General features: G+C 37.8%; 1 protein-coding gene across 1 annotated transcript in view; it reads right to left on the bottom strand.

The window, feature by feature from the left end:
* The window catches only part of PLPPR1 (phospholipid phosphatase related 1), a 354,157-nt gene that overhangs the window by 39,980 nt on the left and 293,309 nt on the right, over positions 1-20,868 (bottom strand). Inside the window, exon 4 of the mRNA XM_069090558.1 lies at positions 17,648-17,780. Within this exon, the coding sequence (XP_068946659.1) occupies positions 17,648-17,780 (133 nt within the window). The remainder of the gene's footprint in view (positions 1-17,647; positions 17,781-20,868) is intronic.

The following is a 20,868-nucleotide window of genomic DNA, read 5'->3' as shown; positions in this document are numbered from 1 at the left end:
ACATTGTTATATTCAATCTAGCAAAGATTGCTGAGTGTTACATAAATTTGTATTTGCAAAGTACGTTTACATTTGCAAAGTTTTTTCTCCATAATTATGCACACTCTACACAGTGTAATTACCATGTACTTATTTTACAGAGGAATAAACTATAGAAGTAAAGAAATTTGCATAAGATGATTATCTGTTGGAGGCATATCCAGAGTGAAGAAACTCAGCATCCCACATTCTAATCTAGCCTGTTGATAAACCATTGCTTTCCATCTTGCACCTCTAAGGAAGGACCTGACCATTTTTTTTCCTATTTTGTGAGAGATTTATAAATTTACTTCAGTTTAGTGATGCTTTAATCGCAGAGTCAGAGAGATCCATATAATATAGCCCTCAGTGCAGGAAATCAAGGTACCAAGTTATTGGATAAGTTATTAACATGATGAAGATTGGAAAGGACACTTACTTTGGATTGTAGAGACAGGGCATCTTGCCATTGAAACAGATTCAAATTCTCTCTTATACCTGCTTTTTTTTTTTAAGTCCACAGGCAAGTTATTCTATCTCTCTGAGCCTCAGTTTCTTAAACTACAAAATGGGGATAATACCTGTAGGGCTTACCTTGAAAGAATTTTGAGAATTGATTTAGATAGCATACATAAAACAAAAGTAATACATCAATTTCAGCTATTGTTGGGTGGTGAGTTTTGTGAATTTCAAAGAGTATGGCAGATGGGGATAACTAGGTCCAGCAGACCTACCTGGTTTTGAATACCATCTCTGCCATTTTCCTGCCTTTGTGCCCTTGGACAAATCAATTAACCGTCTCGGGTTTCAGTTTCCTCAATTGTAAAATGAGGAGGTTGAACTATAGGACCTTGGAGGTCTCTTCTGGCTCTACATCTGTGACCTAATGATCATTTAAGTTTTGATTTTTCCCATTCTACAACAGACTTTGTAACTGTCTTGTGGTACATCATGGTGAAAGGATATTTAATTACCACCCATGTCAAAGTATGCTCTGGCCACAGAATCACATATCTATAGGCCAAGGAATAGATAAGATATCCATGGGATGCATCATCCTTTTTCCATTAAAGAACTGTCAAAAATAGAATTCTTGAAGGAGTTCTTGGGCAAATATAGATTCTGAGCTCCTTTTGTGTGATTTATGATGTTAGAGACACTTGCAGGAGGTTAGTTGAAGTCATGCCCACATTTTACTTTGGTCTCTTCAAGTTTGGAAGAAGTAACTTCAGAATATAGATTAGCCTGGAATTTAGACAACTGTCATACTTCTAGAAATAGAAGATCACCATTAGCTGAAGGTCTTATAGACTTCCAAACCTCCCAATAGCTGCCATAGTTGTTTTGAATGAGATTAAGTATACATAGCAGTCTTGTTCTGTATCCTTGTCTGACCTGAGGCTTGATAGTGACAGATTATAGGGATTAGGTCAGAGACTAGAGAGATCCATTAGGGAAGGGCAGGGCAGGAAATTGGGACCAGTTTCAATAGCAGGAAAGATGAAGAAGGTTGATAATGATTGGAAAGAGTATGAGTTCTGGAGGTAAAAGACCTGAGTTTGAATCCTGCTTTTGACAATTAACTATGTGACCCTGGGCAAGTCACTTAATACCCTTGAGCCTGTATTTCCTTGGTCATAAAATGAACTGTGAAATTACGTTTCTATTCCAAACCTATATTTCATGACAATATGCTTGTCCTGGAAACTAGAATGAGCCAGGACTTATGGGATATTTGGCCTATGCCCATATAAAGGAGGTCTGGCCGCAAATATCAAGGGGATGGAATTTCAGGGGTAGGATTCTAGTTCCTAGATACAGGAGAAGTAAAGCAAAAGTTGTGAATGGATGATATCATGATACAGAGCAAGGATTCTTAACAAAGGGTCCATAAATTTTTTAAAAAAATAAATTTTTGAAAAACTATTTTGCTATGTCATTTGTGGGAACTTGGGATTTGGGCAAGGAACCAAGCAGTAACTGAATAATGATGAAAATAAGACAGATCTCAGTTAAAAAAAATGACAAAAACCCCAATGACATGACAGGGGCTTAGCTATAAAAGACCAGTCAAGATCTTCATTCCCAGGACAGGAGTAAATAAATGGTCAGAGTGGGACTACTAGTATGGTTGATTTGGTGCTGTGGGCCTGTGGATGGTTCCAGAGGCTGGGTATGATATGAATCTTTAGGCAAGTTGGTGAAAGGATGTGAGGAAAGGGATCCATGCCAATCTTCACTGTCCCTTAGCTGGCAAATGTGGAAGGGAGAGTTGACAAGGCAGGCCTTTGGGATTTGTTCATGTCCTGTCTATTCTCATTTGTTTCAAGGACAATCTGCTGAGGAAGAGTAATGAGCTGTCAGTGAATTGTTCTCAGGTCTCACTCAAGCAGGTGGCAGTCATGTCAATGTTTGGCGGCACTGCTGAGAGACAGCTTGGGGGTTATTCGTATCCATTAGAACTGGCACTGTCTTTGACCATAACTGTATTGTACTGGACACAAAGTGCCAAGGGACTGCAGCTGGCTATGTGCTCTCTCTTCCATATTACCTACTAAACCAAATCTGTTGAATACATTTGAGAAGGAGTCTGGATCAGTGCCCCTTTTGGCATGTCTGAGCTATGTTTGGAAAAATCAAAATTGGACCATAAGATTTATCAGCTGTTCAGGTTCTCCATGAGAATGAATGGCCCTGTCACCAACTGTGGAGGGCTTAGACTGAACATGTACAGTTACTTGGAGCCTCTCCAGCTGAAGAGCTGGAGAAGGTTGGGTAAATACCATAAGGGAGAAGAGTTATACCAGTTTTTGTAGTAGGATAGTTTCTGAATTTACTCAATAATTAGTAATATTGCCTTCTCTCATACTGTTGATGATGGAAAGCAGCAGCTATTAAATTGAAGCTTAATTTTCTGACTTAAAATACTTATCTAAAGGAAAGAGAAAGTCCAATATATTTTTGATCTTTTAAAGAAGTCCAATATGATGCAACTTGGCCTAGTGAATACAATGCTAGAATTAGTATTAGAAGGCTTGGACTCTACCCCCATTTCTGTCACTCACTAGCTATGTGAATGTCTAATTCCTAATTGGGTAATTCATAATTTTACTGTTTCCTTATTTGCGTATCAAGATAAAGTTGTGAATGAATGATATCATGATACAGAGCAAGGATTCTTAACAAAGGGTCCATAAATTTTTTTTAAAACTATTTTGCCATGTGATTATAATCGGCTTATTTTATAATCTTATGTGGTTTAATTTAGGCATTTAAAAACATTCTTCTGAGAAAGGGTCCATGACACAAAAGAAGTTCAGAACCCCTGGTATAGAAGGAAAAGCGATCCTGCCACTTATTGCCTGTGTGATTTGGGGAAAGTCACAACCTCCCTAAGACTTAGTTTTCTCATCTGCAGAATGAGCAACTTCAGTTCCTCAGCTGGTGAGTTCCCAAGTCATTGTGTGTGCTCTGTTCAAATTCTGTACAGTTGACAGTTGCATTAAAGGACTTGAATAAGGAATTGCTGGTTAGTCATATAAAGTCTTTGACTTTCCAGTTTAAGATAGAATTGGAGACTGGGCTGGATAGATTGCTGCTCCCATTCCATCTATCGACAAATCTATAAATCTTTATGACCAATATAGATTGGGCTAAGTGAAAATCCACAGATTTCAACTCCATTCTCTATGTATGTTTTCTGAAAGAGCACTGTAGATAAATGATTTTTTTCTAACACATCTTGCAGAATTGAATTGTAGATGTCATGAATGAATGACCAAAGATTTTTTTTACTGATGTTTTCTAAGATTCATTACTACTGTAGGGAACAGGAAGGACAGGAGAAATAAGTTAAGGGTGTAGAGGTCAGTCCTGGAATCTTCCCTGTAGGAGAGTCAGGGCTAAAAGTCTCTTCCTGGGAAGAAGGCAAGCCCACACTATAGGAACTGTAACAGGAAGAAACAAGCACTCAGCTTCTCCAAGAGCAGCCTGTCCACTAAACTGGGTGATGTGGAAACATTGTTCCTAGATACAAGTTGGATTGGGAACTAAGTCAATAGTAGTCTTAAGTCAATTTGTAAGAATTGGGCAGACAGGCCATCTAAGGAGCAGAGCCTTAAAAGGAGCTTTGACTCTGGGTTTGGTTCTGGAAGATAGATATTTAGCCTGCTCTACATTTCTAGACCAAGCTGCATTTCTGTAGATTTTATTCCTTCTCTTGGAAATTACTTAACTTCTCAATGCTCTAGGCAATTCTGTAAGACAGTGAGTTGCAGAGAAATTGTTGACCTGTGTTGGTAGAGCGAGTTTCCATACTAAGGAATTCCCTGAGCCAATGAATCATGGGTCCAGTCTCTATCCCTAAGAAGTAGTAAATTTGTTAAACAAACAAATAAAAAAACCCAAACATTATTAGCTTGGTTCTGAGAAAGAAAGTCATCTCTGGTCCTGTGTATTGCTAGAGAGCACTCTCCAATCTCACATAATACTTTGCTCCTGCCTTTATAATCCATTTAATATGGAATATTGTGGATTATAATTGTGCCTTGTTGTCTAAACTTTGTATCTCCCCTAGTGCCCAGAACAATTCTCAGCAGATAATTAATAAATGTTTATTGAATGAGTAAAAGGTAATGAGAGGGCAAACGTCCAAAGAGAAGGCATATTCTGGAGGCAGTGATCCATTAAGTGCATAATGGGACATGTTAGTAAACTCTGGAACTATGGTGGAACTTTCATCTGTCGTCATGGTACAGTAAGGGAAAACAAGAGCCTGAGAGGGTTCCTGGGGAGCTGATATGAAGTTAGATGGTTTCTTTGGCTCGTCCTAAGTTTGCTGTCACAAACCAGTATCTTTTTAAAATCTTTTTTAACAAAATTTTTAGTTGAGCATCGACAGAGAATGGGATTCAGGTTAGTTAGAAAAAAAAAGATTGCTCAGTTATGACCAAGACTTTAAGAGTAAGAAAAGGCAAGGGAAAGGATAGGAAAGGAAAAGGGGGTACAAGGGAAAAGAAAAAAAGGGACTTGATAAAGGAAAAGCAAAGAACTAGGCAGGTGGGGGCAGAAGTTGGCAGACAACCCTGGAAGCTTTCACATCCACTAATAAATAGTCGTTTCCTTCCTTTCATCATCAAAAGTGGGGAGCAGGGAAGGTGACATTGACCAAAGAATTCCCAACCTCCGGAGCCCCAATTCAATTGATAAGCACTTATTAAGTGATTGCTATGTTCAAGGTTCCTATTGTAATTATTGAACGGGATGGGGAAAAGTCATGAAAATGCTTCCCCTAAAGACCTACAAGCCCTTTCCTCAACTACTCTTTCTGTCACATCACACCCGGATCCTTGTACCTATATTCACATCATTTCTTGACCACCTCCCCCTCATCTGTGACTCTCATCTTTCCAGTGGAAAGTAATGGGGTTCTCCCTCCTCAGTTTAAGCCCTGCCTTTTGTCTCACTTTCTACCTTTCCTTTCACATTTTACCTTCATTTACAACATGACTTCTTACCCCTTTTTTAGTTCCTGAACCCCTTAGGGAGTCTGGTAAAATCTCTGGATCCCTTCTCAGAACGACCTTTTTAAATGCAAAAATAAAATAAATAGGATTGCTAAGGAAGTCAGAAGGCAGTAAAAATACAAATATATCCTTTTCCCTATTTAAGTTCAAGGACCTCCTAAAATCTATCCATAGACCCTAGGTTAAGAACTCTTGTATTACAATTATTTTTGTCCATATTTATCTCTCCCCCCCAAATCAAATTATAAATATTAGATTTTAAGACCCTGTGGTCTGTCATTTCATCTTTCTATTTCCAACATCAGATCTGTATATCACTTTGCTTTGTACTTTGTACATCACTGAAACTCCTTTAGAAATCTCATCCCCACCCCCGTTTTAAGTCCTGACATTTCTATTTATTACACTAAAGCCAGTGCTAGTAATCTATGAGTTTATGCGGCTTCCAAAAGGGCTTAATTTTCCACCAGGGAGTAGCTTGGACTTTGGAGGAAACTGGCTGCTTTTGTTTTATGATAAACAAAGTGAATCAGTTCCCCCTTTTAACCCAATGAGATTATCTAGGATCGTTTTAATATTCCAGGATGAGAAACAGGGCCTCTGGTCGATTACAGCTTGCATTGATCATTTAAAAAAGTGCATAAAGTGTTTTAAGAACACACACAGTGGAAAAATGCTGGCTAGAGAGTCAGAGGAGCTGGGTTTGAATCCCTGCTCTGCCACTTAGCTATGTGTGACCTTGGGCAAATCACTTCTCCTCTCTCAGTCTCAATGTTTCCATCTGTAAAATGAGGAGATTTAACCAGATGATCTCTAAGAATCTCTTCTAGTTCTAAGTCTGATGCCATGTAGCTTAGTTATGGATAAATACTCTTACAAATAAATGTGGATTGGATATAGATTATCTTCTAAGCTAGAATCAGAAGACCTGGGTTTAAGTCTCATTTCTATCACTTACTAGTTAATAATCATTATAGTTATTAATTATTATCATTACTAATAATAGCTAGCCTTTAGAGAATGCTTTAATGTTTACAAAGAATTTTACATACATTATCTCATTTGATCTACACAACCCAGGAGATGGGTGCTATTGTTACCCAAATTTAAACATTAGAAAATGAAGGATAAGGAAAGCTAAGGTACTTAACTCCCTTGAGACTCAGCTTTCTTCTCTGTAGAATGTACTCAACTAGCTTCTTCAGGTGAAGTGACTTGCCCAGAGTCTCACAGATACTAAGTGTCAGAGGCAGGATTTGAACCCAGATATTTCTGCATTAGGGATGGCATCTGAGTGCTTTGAAGGAAGCTAGGGATTTTAAGAAGTGTAGTTGCAGAGGGAATGCATGAGAATTAAACTGGAGAAAGGCATGGGGATAAGATAGGGAATTTTGCATCCTGGGAATAAGTAGGCAAGTTTCACTAGGACAAGGAATGCATAATAGAGAGTTGCAAAAATCTGTGAAAAGATACGATGGAGTTAGATTGTAAAGGGCTTTAAATGTCAAACAAATGACTTTGTATTTTATCTTATAGGCAATTGGGAATAGGGATATAGAGCTTTATGGAAACCCGCCAGGAGTCATTATGATAATAACAAGCATATAAGCTAAAGATGTGGATGTAGATGAAGAGATAAAGTCCCTAGATGTAGAATATTCTAGAAATGAAGTCAATCCTCCAGGAAAATTTTAAAGGCTCAACATGGCAATGTCTGCGATCTCACTAGATCCTGAAGATTGGATTTGGTCTTTGCAAAAAGCTCCTTCCAAAGGAGTCCTGCTGTCCTGACTGTTACTGTTGGACTGCATTCTTGGAAGCATTGGCTGCCTCCCAGCAAATCTCATTCCAGGCAGTTTAAGGTTCTCAGAAGCCATCCATGAGTTTGGTCTTTCCGTGTTCACCTAGTTTATCTCTTAATCCTCTTAGCTCCTAATCATGTTATTGGCTCTTGTTTTTGCTCCAAAATCCCTGGTGATACCTAATTGATACTGGTCTGTGACTCTCTGCCTTCTGCTCTGTGCCTTGCCTAATTGTTTGTCATCCTAAGTGTGAACTCCCCAGAAAACACATGTTTAATTTTGAACTATATTGATACTAGCATTGCAATCTGATATAATTATTGGTAATATTAATATCAGATGCTTAGAAAACCTATATGAATGCTTGTTGATTGATGGATGATAGAGATAATTTTGAAAGGTATTTTTTTCTTTTTGGAGGAGGGAAAGTAGGGCAATTGGGGTTAAATGACTTGCCCAAGGCCACATGGTTAATAAATATCAAGTGTCAGAGGCCAAATTTGAACTCAGGTCCTCCTGACTCCAGGGCTGGTGCTCTACTCACTGTGCCACCTAGCTGCCCCTTAAAAGGTTTTTGGAAAAATTTATACTCTTACTTGATTTTTTGAACTGTTATGTATTATTATAGGGAACTCTGCTAGGCCCTTTACAAGTTAGCAACTACCTTACTGGGTCTAATAATTTTCCATAAAACCAATCATTTATCTGTGTTCTTTAGCTTGATGATGGCAGACCCCTAAGAAAGAAGAAAGGAAATGAAAGGTAGGGAGGCAGGGAGAAATGGAGAGAAGGACAAAAGAAGGAAGAAGGAAAAATGGAAGGAAGGAAAGAAAGAAGGAAACAAGTATTTGTTAAGAGCATGCCAAGTACTTTAGAAATATCTCAATGATCTTCACACCTGGGAGTTAGGTGCTATATTATACCCCCATTTTACAGTTGAGGAAACCAAGGTAGACAGGGATTAAGTGATTTGTGCAGTCACACAGCTAGTAAGTGTCTGAGGCTGGATTTGAACTCAGGTCTTTTTTGACTCCAGGCCCCACCTTCTATATACTATCAAAGAGCTTCAATCACAAGGTGAAGTTAAACAGAGCATTGGATTTGGAAACAAAAAAAATCTGAATTTATATCATACCTCTGCTACTTACTATAGACCAATCAGGAGGAGAAAGGATCAAACAATAGGAGAAATCATGGATAGGCTGTAATCTGCACTAGTAGAGGTAGTAACCATGCACAGGCACTTTGCTTTATTGAACTTTGAAGAGATTATATGGTTTTTAAAAAAATTACAAATTGAAGGTTTGGGGCAACCCTGAGATGATTGAATCACTGGCATCATTTTTATGACAGCATGTGCTCACATCATATCTCTGTGTCACATTTTGATAATTCTTGCAATATTTCAGCATCAGTTTGTATAAGCCTCTCCAGATAAATATGAAGTCTGTCTGCTCCTCATTTCTTACAGCACAACAGTATTCCATTACATGCATATACCACAACTTGTTCAGCCATTCCCCAATTGATGGGCATCCCCTTAATTTCCAATTCTTTGCCACCACAAAAAGAGCTGCTATAAATATTTTTGTACATGTGGGTCTTTTTCCCACTTCTATGCTCTCTTTGGGATACAACCCTAGAAGTGGTATTGCTGGGTCAAAGGGTATGACATTATTTATAGCCCTTTGGGCATCTTGCAGTATTTCAAATTTTTTAATTATTATTTTATCTGTTATGGTGATCTGTGATCAGTGATTTTGATGTTACTATTGTAATTGCTTTGGGGTGCTGTGAATCATGCCTATTTAAGACAATGCACTTAATCAATAAATGTTTTGTGTGTTCTGGCTACTCCATTGGCCATTCCCCTATCTCTTTCTCTTGCCTCAGGCCCACATTCTGTGAGACACAACAATATTGAAATTAGGCCAATTAATAACCCTACAATGGCTTCTAATTGTTCAAGTGAAAGGAAGAGTCAATTGATGGGCCAAATTTCATTATTGTCTTATTTTAAGAAATTGACACAGCCACCTCAACCTTTAACAGCCACTACCCTGATCAGCCAGAAGCCATAGACATGGAGGAAAGACTCTTCACCAGCAAAAAGATTATGATTTTCTGAAGGCTCAGATAATAGCTAACATTTTTTTGAAATAAAGCATTTTTTAATTAAGATATGTACATTGAGGTGTTTTTAGACATAGTATTACACAATTAAGAGATGACAATAAAGTATAAATGTCACTTTTATAGGCACTGAGAAACAAAAAAAATTGGTGACTTGCTTTATTGTTATATTTGCTTTATTGTGATGCTTTGTGGTAATGGAACTGAATCTGCAGTATCTTCCAGATATACCTATATAGGGAAGTTACAATGTCACTAGTATTAGTTTCCTTATCAGTGAAATGGGGCAATCATTCCTGTAGAACCTATCTTTTAGGATGGTTTAGATCCAATGAGATAATGTATGTAAAGTGTTTTGCAAGCTAGAGTGCAAGATGAACAGCAGCTAATATTACTTTTTTTTTTTTTTGCTTTTTGGAGGGCAATTGGGGTAAAGTGACTTCCCCAAGGTCACATAGCTAGTTTTTGTGTTAAGTGTCTGAGGCCAAATTTTAACTCAGGTCCTCCTGACTCCAGGGCTGGTGCACTATTCACTGCACCACCTAGCCTCCCCCAAGCTAATATTACTTTTTGAGCCCATAGTCCCACCCATTAAGTGTTATAATATTCCTGGGAAACAGAGTTGTTAAGGAAGATAGAATTAACTTATCTTTTCTTGTATATTCAAATAGATCTGTGATCTCACTGATATGCTGTAATGGCAGATACGCTAGTATACCCAGGATGGCTCCTAGCACAGGTATTTAGATCTGTTTTACTAGGAAAGATAGCTGTTTAAGGGGTGAACAATCTTTTTTTAATTATAGTCACTAGTTCAGGGGAAAAGTCAGCACCCTGAACTTCAGAGAAAATACAAACAGAGGAAATACAAGCAGAGAAATAAAGACCAACAGACAGGACTCTGACTGCCTGAATCAACTATGTATTTGACATACATACCTAGATCAAGAGAACCTTTACATCTGAGCAGTCAGGGAGCTCTAAACATAGGCCACTCAGAATCTCAAACAGGGAATCACAAAATCTTTCTCATAAGCAAGCCCCCAAAGCAAAATACCAACTCAGAGTATATATACACTTCTCAGAGCCAGAAGGCCACAACTCTTTTGACTCAGTGCCTAATTAGAAATTAGCAAAAGGTGTGAAAGCCTTCCTACAAGCAAGCTTCCCTTAAGCAAGCTTCCCTTAATGGGTTTCACATGAGACCTATTAATGGTGGGGAAGATCTTAAATCTCATTAAAATTGCTTATAGGTATTTCCTTCAATACCAGAGATCACAAACCATGCACACTCCCATCCTGTGTAATTCTTTTTTTTTTTTTTTAAAGCAATTGGGGTTAAGTAACTTGCTCAAGATTACATGGCCAGGTGTTTCTGGGTGGGTGCTAAGTGTCTGAGCCCAGGATTCGATCTCCAGGTCATCCCAACACTGGAGTCGGTGCTCTTACTCGCTGTGTTACCTGGCCACCCTTTTCCTGTGTGATTCTTGTCCATTTCCTTCAATAAGTTTGCCCTGAGAGTCTACCCAACATGCTGGACATCTTCCTTATCTTTTCCTGATATCACAAGATTTCCAATGGAGCACACAGCTTATTTATTGGTTATTCCTAAACCTCACCATGTGACCAACCCATTTTCTTTTCAATCATACATTTCTCTGATGACAACCTTTATGTAGGCCTTGTAGTTTGCTCACACCCATCATGCCCTGCTCCTTTGCTCTCTGAGTACACATTTTTTTAATTTTTTGAAAAAATGCCATTTCATGACTCTTAGTCATACAATAACAGTAGAGTATTGATAATAAGAATATAAGCTATTTTTTCTTGTATGTGTCAAGAAAAAACAAAGATCCTAGCAAAATCTATGCTATTGTTCATCTCCTTCTACCTATTAGACTATAAGGCCTCTAGGGGGTAAGACCAGATGCCTTTTTAAAATTTTTTTAAAGCAATTGGGGTTAAGTAACTTGCTCAAGGTTACATGGCCAGTTATTTCTGGGTGCGGTGCTGAGTATCTGAGCCCGGATTTGATCCCCAGGTCATCCCAACACTGGAGCCGGCGCTCTATTTGCTGAGCCACCTGGCCGCCCCGACCAGATGCCTTTTTGACTGAATATCTTTTGACTGAGAATTCTGCACAGAACACATATTTGATAAATGCTATGTAGTAAATAAATAAATAAATGAATCCTTGGATTCCAGTTGCCACCAAAGGATGTAAGAAGCAATATATCATTTTGTAGGAAAAATTAATTTTTTTTTCAGGTAGGGCATATGTTAAATTTTTTTCTGAATTGTAAAGAAGTCCTTAGTTTTAGAATAGTCCTTAGGCATGCCCCAGTGGTATCCATTCTTACATCCATAAAGCACTGTGGCCTTTGAAACTGCCTTTAAAATATTTATGCTTCATTTGGAATGCCCCTAATTATATGGCAATGAATTAGTTGTTAAGTAAATTAGCTATTTACCACGGCATTTCTTGTTCAATGTAGCCCCTTTCCCTCTTTGGCCTGATATAAATGGCAGGAAACTTGCTTGCTATTCAATTTTTTATTAGAAGCAATAATGGAGCAACTATGCAATCCTAAATGTAAAGAATAACATAAGTGAATTCATTATGATTGACTATCTTAGGTACTATTAGATGAATAATTAGTCTAATCTCAGAACATTTGGATAGTTTTTCTTCTTCCTTTGCTTTCCGATAAAGATAAGTGTTTAAGAAGGGGGAACTAATTTGTCTTCTTGAACATTAAGTATTTCTATATGTAATGTGGAGAGGCAGTGCTTTTGTTCTGGGGAGATATTAAAAAAAAGACCTGACACTTTTTATTATTGGAAGATATGCATGATAAAGATGGTCGTGTGGTGCAGGGGTTGTGTGCAGGGTAACGGTCCTGTTTGTTTCACTTAGTATTTTGATCTTTCACCTAACTTCAGCAGCTTGAAGAGGAACTTGAGAAGAAGAGGGCTGCCACATTTCAGCCCCACCACAGTTCCTCTAGGGAGCAGAGGTCTTGAAATGGCATTAGGGATGTAGACTTATGATCAGGGAATTAACAGGAATGGAAAGATCTTTTTTAATATCAAACTACATAGTCATCTGGGACCAAAGACCTAAATAACCTATTTCATCTGAACCTAAGGGATTGTGATGACTCTTAGTCCTTGGGTTTTGTCCTAAGTGAGCTATAGTTCTCTCCACCAGTGAAAGGTCTTTACTAGTCACCATATTTAAATGGATGGCATCAGAGAACAGCAGATGGTCTTGAAGCCTAGCATACAGCAACAGAGAGCAACTTGATGACCTCAAGACCAATGGATATAGGCACCTGAATATATGGGGAATAGAGAAATGATATCAGACAAAAAACATCACAATGTCACTAGAGGAAATCAGCTCCTCTGTTCTTTCAAAAGTTGGAGTTGCTCTGGACATATGTGTTCCCTTCCATGCGTGTTCCCATATCACATGTGTATGCCCCTCCATGAATCTTTCTTTGTCATGTATATTCTTTATATGTATGCCCCCCTGTATACGTGGTATGGGAAGCTGTGCAACAGTGTGCCTTATGAGTACATAGGGGCATCTTTTCTTGTCACTTAATTTTTATATTGCTTGACTAAATAAATGTTTGTTTTTCTTTGAATTATGTTTCTGGTTGGTTGTTATAAGTAAATATATAAGTGAGGGCTCGGAAAATTCCCTATGGTTTTAAAGGGATGATAATTCATGGAGTACCTCAAGGCTGGGACTATTTTTTTTAAACAATTGGGGTTAAGTAACTTGCCCAAGGTTACATGGCCAGTTATTTTGTGTGGGTTTTAAGTATCTGAGTCTGGAACCAATCCAAGGTCCTCCCGACTCCGGGGCTGGCACTCTTACTCACTGCACCACCTAGCCACCCCGGGACTATTTTTTTTAGTGTATTATCCTGAGGAGGGCCTCAAGGATTACAGCAAGAAAAAAAGAGATTTTAATAAAACCTATACCATTATTCTTCTTTGTTTTCAATACTAATAGTCACTAAAACAACTGTGCCTTGGTAATTAAGGTTTGGGAGGATATAGTCCTATTTACATTCAAGTAGTTTCTTAGATCTGTTAAACACAAAAAAAGAGCTCAAGTTTTAGGTGAACTTAAATATTTTGTAATCACGGCTGAATTTGGGTCTGGCAAATTTTTTCTTTTGTGTTTAGCCCAGGATGCAAAAAAAAGAAAAAGTGGATGAATTTATGTCACCTGAAATCTTGAACCTAAACATTTTTCTTATATGGTACAGCTTTGTGAAATAATGGACTTTTGTCAAATGGACTTTGGCCACGCTTACAAAATGCCAGACAATTCGTTCAATTGAGTAAGAAGGCTCGAGCAAACTGTTTGGTGGTGCCCAGGTCAAATAAACAACTTGATTGAATAAAAATGTTTCCTTTTCCACTGCTAGATTTGCAAGAAGTGGATTTAAGTGAACAACAAAGATCAGAGGAAGAGAGAAAAGCAACGGCGACATGTCAGACTTCAGGGTTTCACATGTTAAGTTCAAGAGAAGGCTCTAAAAATACAGTGATTTGGTCAGACGATGCCCTCTTCCTGCTGGATTGCTTCCTTCACTGAAGAGCCAGATTCTCTTTATCAAAATAAATACTTTGATGATAACATCTGTCCCCATGTGGAGTTGATAATCTGAGCATTACTCTCTTGGCTTTGCTCTACTTGGCATTTTCCCCATTGAATGAGTTGCTATTGTCACCTAAGGAGCGTATGGTGAAAAGCCTCACAGACCAGGAGCTGGGAATCGGAAGATCTGAGTGGTTTTTAACTCTGTTCCAACTTGAAGTATGACTAGGGATAAATTCTGCCATCCTTTGTCTCCTCCTTTTGAAAAATGAAGCAAGTCGAGACTTGTCGACAAAAAAATATCTATCACATGCTCTGAAATATTTAAAAAGTGGCAAGATTTTAAAAATACCACTTTAAATGAAGTTTCTGATTTTTAGAAGAGCTGAGCAGCAGTTTCCTGAAAGCTCTTACATGGTAAATTGTGTTTCATGTACTCTTGTGGTCACTGTTCTAGAAAATAAGGCTATCAAAGCTCTCTAATATTCTTATTAAAAATTGTTATTTCATAATGAAAAGAAATCCATTTTATCTCCCTCCCACTCCTACCCCATTAAAACTATTGCACTTGATTCTTTTCCAAAGAAATAATAATGATATTCTAGCATTTATATAATGCTTCAAGATTTACAAGGTACTTTACAAATATTATCTTATTTGAGTCTTAGCACAACTGTGGGAGGCGAGTGCTATTATTATCCCCATTTTATAGGTGAGGAAATCGAGGCAGACAGAGGTTACATGACTTGCCCAGGATCACACAGCTAAGTGTCTAAGGAGGCATTTGAACTCTTCTTCCTGACTCTAGGTCCAGTACTCTATGTACTAAGCCACCTAGCATCTTCTTAAAACAAAACATCCTTATATAAGGGATTCAGGTATTCAAAACTACAACAACACAAAACAAAAATAATGAACATCCTTCTTCTCTTGAGACTTTAAAACACCAAAACCTTCGACACAGCCTGAAATAAACAGGCCCTGCTCTTCATAATGCCCATTAATGAAAAGAAACCTAGAAAATGCAAGACAGACATGGTCTTTTTTTCTGTAAAAAAATTTCCTTGCTCATTTATTGAATATAAATAAGGATCTACATGAAGAAGGGTTGGTCCTTTGCACAATTGTAGTGGCTACAATCTGGCATCTCCACTTATAAATTTGGGGCACACCGGTAGCCAATTTTTTCTTACACCTTCCTCAGCTGCTCAGTACCCTCATGTAGGTACCCATCATTGTGGAACTTCCCTTGTGCTCACCTTATCAGGGCAGCTGCTGAAGCTCTTGACTTTTTACTTCCCTCAACAAATAAGCCAGCCCTTTGTCTTATTTATTTAACACCTGTCTTTTTTTGTAGGATGATCTGATCAATTAAAAAATATTTATAAGTTAGGCAAGAATGTTATAATCTTCTCAAACCCCACATGTCTATAGATATCTTTGAGAAACAATACTTTAACCCAAAGAAAGCACCAAATGATATGCATTTCAGGAACCATGGCAGCATGGCAGGTAGGGCAAGCAAGTAATTTGAACTGCGGGGGTTTCTTAGCAACTTAAAAATTATGTCATCAAAATGATTACATTTTCTCCATACTCATAGCACCTACATATATGATCAATAGTCTACCAGTTATCATTTCAATTCTTTTATTCTTGATCTGTGGAAGATTATTTGACCTATTATTTTTAATAACATGTGCTATCTCTTTTTTATTCTACACCATGTCTGTGAATTTGATGAGATCTTCCTACCCTGGCATTTGGCCAGGTATCGATCCAGTCATCAATCTAACTGTACTTTACAGTCCCAGTAAAATTACATATGTACACAGCGTATGTTTGCACACATACATATTCTCCCCACATCTAGGTTACCACAATTTCCCTGGTTTACCCTTGTGGGAAGTAAAAAAATGCAGACTATTGTATCATGCCACCTATGCATTTCAGAACATATGAGAGTATTTTATTGCATTTCTAAGAAAGAGTGAACTACAATATAACTTTACTATATTTGGTGGAATACCCACCCGAGTGTCCAATTTAGAATGGTTATCTGCAGTTGAAAAATATTTGCTTTTTAATGAATATTTCCTGGGTTTCTCTCTTCCCTCTTGTCATCTTTACTCCTGTCAAGTGAGATTTTTCATGCTTATTTTTTCCTATGGCTAGTTTCCTAGTGGATATTCCAAAGTGGATGTTCCAGAGATATCTTACATTTAGCATGTCTAAAACAGAACTTATTACCTTTCTCTTTAAACTGTCCCCTCTTCCAAACTTCCCTATTTTTGTTAAAGGCAACACCAAAATTTCAATGTCTCAGGTTCATAATCTCAGCATTATTTTAGACGCCTAACTCTTCATTATCCATATTTATAATCAATTGACAAATTTTATCATTCTACCTTGGTAGCATCTCTTACATCCTACCCACTTTTCTCCATTCACATTAATTACCATCTTAATTCAGGCCCTCATGACCTCTCCTCTAGATTATTATAACAGATTCTTAACTGGTCTACTTGCCTCAAGACTCTCACCACTCCAGTTCATTCTACACTCTGCTGTCAAAGTAATTTCCTTAAGTGCATGTGACTCCCCTACTCAACCAACTCCCTACTGCCTTTAGGATGAAATAGAAACTCCTTTGTTTAGCTTTAAAATCCCCATCTGCCCCCTACTTCCCTTTCTAGCCTCATTGGACATTACTACTTTCCTTCTTCAGCACTCTGCAAACTAATCAAATTACCTTTCTCTCTCTTCTCCACTCAATACATTCCATTCTCCATCCCCTTGCCTTTGTTCCCCATGTCTGGAGGGTTCTCCCTCCATATCTCTACCTTATGGAATTCCTGTCTTTTTTTAAGACACAGGCTAAATATCATCTTCTACATGAAGTTTTTTTTTTTAATCTCTTCAACTAGGAGTGTTCTCCCTTGCAAACTACCTTGTATATTGCCACTTTGTGCATATATATTTACTTTATATTTATCACGTGTATATTATTATATATACTTTTGTTCCCCCATTAGAACATAAACATTGTTGAATAAATATTTTTAAAATTCTTTGTCCTTGTATCCCCACTGCTAATTATTATTTATTAAGAATTTAATAAATACTTGTTAATTGATTGAATGATTCTGATTTGAAGAATTTCAATTTTTTTTACATATAGGAAAAAAATGAAGTAAGCAATCCCAGGATTATCATCAGGGTCGAATGACTCCTGATTCTCTGGGTTTCACAATTTATGATGCATACTCTTTTCAAGGACAGACACAGTACAGAGGAAATCAAGGTTGTAATAATTCATAAAAGGATGTGAAAGGTATAGTTTCACTTTTAGAGTCTAAAGAAAATAAACTTATTTGGGGAAATCAGTTGAACTACATGGTGAACTGATAAAATTTTTGTACCATCTCAAAAATTTCAGGAGTTATTTTTATATTAAAGCAAAAGTTTTATAACTTAGTTTTCTTGTGTATTACCTTTTGTGTTTCCTTTTAAAGCAAAAGGTTAATTGTATGTTTTTTGAAACTTACCTATAAACCGGATGATCCTTCGGAGCAGTGGGCTCAGGTAACAGCACTCTCCAGTCAAAATCATTTTTTCCTGGGCAATCAAGGTTTCTCTGGTAGACTTTATGAAGTACATGGACAGCTCCCCAATAAAAATCTGGTAAAGAAAAGTTAGAGAAACTTCAAGGCAGAGAACTGCATAGTAAGAGGCTAACAGTGTGATGAAACCCCTTGAGGATCTCAAGCTTTGTTTTTTTTTAACAAATGAGAAAGACAGAGTCCTCAGCAGCAGTTTATTTTGAGCTGTTCAGGAGAACTGAGGAAAGAGTTCTTGGATAACATCAGCTAGCATCCCCATTGGGATGCTAAAATCTTTAATGAAGGGGCAGCTAGGTGGCCCAGCAAATAGAGCATTGGGCCCTGGAATCAGGAGGATCTGAGTTCAAATTCAGCCTCAGACACTTGACAATAGCTGTGTGACCTTAGTCAAGTCACTTAACCCTAATTGCCCTGCCTTCCCCCCTCAAAAAAAAAAACAATGAAATTTTTGGTGAAACAAACCACACTAGAAATATAAACCTCTTAAATATTCTGGAAGGGTGGGTGTGCAGTTTATAATATTGATGAACGTTTTTATGCTTTCACTGTGAGTGTGTATGATGGTGTCAGTAGGGAGGGGCAAAGTCAGAAATAGTCTATGTGTCTGTCTATAGAATTCTGTCTGTACAATGGCAAAACAACCATTTACTTTAATGGATAAATAAGTAAACATAGAACTATTAGTACTCAAAAACAGGGTTCTTAAGTAGGGGTCCATGTACTTATTTTAAAATATTTTGAAAATGATTTCTGTGTAATTCAATTTGTAATTCCCACGTATTTTATGCATTTAAAAGCATTATTTTGGGAAGGAGTCTATAGATTTCAGGGCAGCTAGGTAGCACAGTAGATAGAGTGCTGGGTCTAGAGTCAGGAAGATATGAGTTCAAATGTGATATCAGATACTAGCTGTGTGATCCTGAGCAAGTCATTAAACCCTGTCTGCCTTAGTTTCCTCGTCTGTAAAATTATCTGTAGAAGGAATTGGAAAACCACTCCAATATCTTTGCCAAGAAAACACCAAATAAGGTCATGAAGAGTCTGACATTTCTGAACAGAACAATAACAACAACCAAAGGCTTCACCAGTTTACAGAAGGGGTTTATGACACACACAAAATTAAGAACTCCTGGTCTAGAATTTGAACAATCTGTGAACACCAGAATATTTATTTATTCTTTTGTATTCAATTCATAGTTGTCATTTAATGGCAATTTAAAGGCACAGTGGATAAAGGGCTAGGATTGGAGACAGGAAGACCTGAGTTCAAATATGACATTATATACTTAATTGCTATGTGACCATAGGCAAGTCACTTAACTTGTTTGCCTCAGTTTCTTCAAGTGTAAAATGGAGATAACAATAGTACTTACCTCCCAAGGTTGAGGTAAGGATCAAATAAGTTAATATTTGTAAATACTGGCACATGGTAGGTACCACATAAATGTTAGCTATTACCATATGTATATCTTAATTGATTTTTATCCTATTTGCTGTTAGGTCTCTGAAGTCACCCTTCCTTCTCTGGTCATTCCTTCTTTTTCTCTACTTTCTTTTTCAACCATACAAATCCCATTTTGGTTATAAAAGGGCCCTGGATCTTTTGGTTTATAGCATGAACAACAGATCAAAGTCAGGGGATAACTAGAATGAAATGACATCCCTCTCATATTCCATTTTATGTCTCACTGCTCAAAGTCTATTTTCATTTAAAAATCAGAATTGCTCATTTTCTAGAAAGCTTATGTCATCACTTTGAACTTATCGTATCTGGCTACCAAGAAGATGTGGAAGTAGGTTAGGGCCCAGTGTTCTAGAGTGCAAGTGCCCTGGAAGGGAATGAGCAATGATTCATTGGCTCAACTGGTCACGTCTACTGAGCAACTGAGGCCAAAGGGCCAGTCACCACAGCAGAGGGTTAGGAGGGAGAGCTTGTTGTAAATGGTAAGGGAATTCGAAGATCTTCCCTGCCCCTTAATGGGCTGCACTTGGAGCACAAGAGAAGCTTGCTTAGGGGAGGCTTGTTTTTCAGGAAGCTTCACCTTTTGTTACTTTGTAATTAGGCAGTGGGTCAAGAAGGTTGTGATGTTCTCTGACCCTGGAGAAGATTATACATACCTCTGAGCTGAGGTTTTGCTTTGGGGCTCACTTATGGGAAGAGTTGTGTGATTTGACCAGATGAAACTCTGCGCAGCCATTGAACCCCTCAGCTTTGAAAACCCAGATGTTGGTGCTTCTCTCTCTGGCAACTATCACTGTGTGTATGTAATGGTCAGACAGCTAGACCCTGTCTTTTGTTCTGTTGAATTGTGTTATTTTCTCTGTATTTTTTGTCTGCTTGTAATTTCTGTTTGTATTTTCTGAAGTTCAGAGTTCTGACTTTTCCCCATGAACTAAGTGAATTTTATGTATGTATGTATATGTATATATATGTTTAAAGTAAGATTGTTAACCATCTTTTGAGTTGCTTTCCTTTAGAAAAGATCAAAGAACCTGTGCTAGCAGCCATGCTGAGTATGCTAGGGTGCTTGCTGCTATGCTTGTCCTGGTCCTATATCATCTATCATGACTAGAACTGCTTTGTTGCTAGAAATCTGACCAAATTATATAACTTATTGCGATGTATTTTGAGAAATAGTAACAATGGCTGAATGCATAGCAGGATATTTGTATGGTACCTTGTGCTCTGTGTCTCCAGTGTCTGAGATCCCTCCTTCAAATGGTCTTTTGAGTAAATCTTTGTGGTGTCTCTCTTGGGCGTAAGCGAAAGTGACATGAGAGACATGTCTCTACCTTAAGCTCTGAGAAGGAACCTGCAAGTCACATGAGAGACATGTCTCTACCTTAAGCTCTGAGAAGGAACCTGCAAGGCAGGGGATGGGGTGGGAGGGAGCATCTGCTTCTACTTGTTGGTGGCAAGAAGAAAATGAGGAACTGACTCTGAGCCTCTAAATTTTTATTATAAAAAGATGACACTGGAGAACAAAATGACCTCTCAGTTGGGTGAATCTGACTGAAGACAGTACTGAAGGGATATGAGTCTTAATGGCTCCTTAAATAAAATATCTTGAGAACCTCATATACAAACTGTTCTGTCTGTCTATCTATCTATCTATCTATCTATCTATCTATCTATCTATCTATCT

The sequence above is a fragment of the Petaurus breviceps genome, unplaced genomic scaffold (assembly GCF_028583685.1).
Source record: "Petaurus breviceps papuanus isolate PSGF00001 unplaced genomic scaffold, PetGlider_PUasm1.0 187, whole genome shotgun sequence".
In the NCBI taxonomy this organism is placed as follows: domain Eukaryota; kingdom Metazoa; phylum Chordata; class Mammalia; order Diprotodontia; family Petauridae; genus Petaurus; species Petaurus breviceps.
This window is presented reverse-complemented; position numbering and strand designations above follow the sequence as displayed.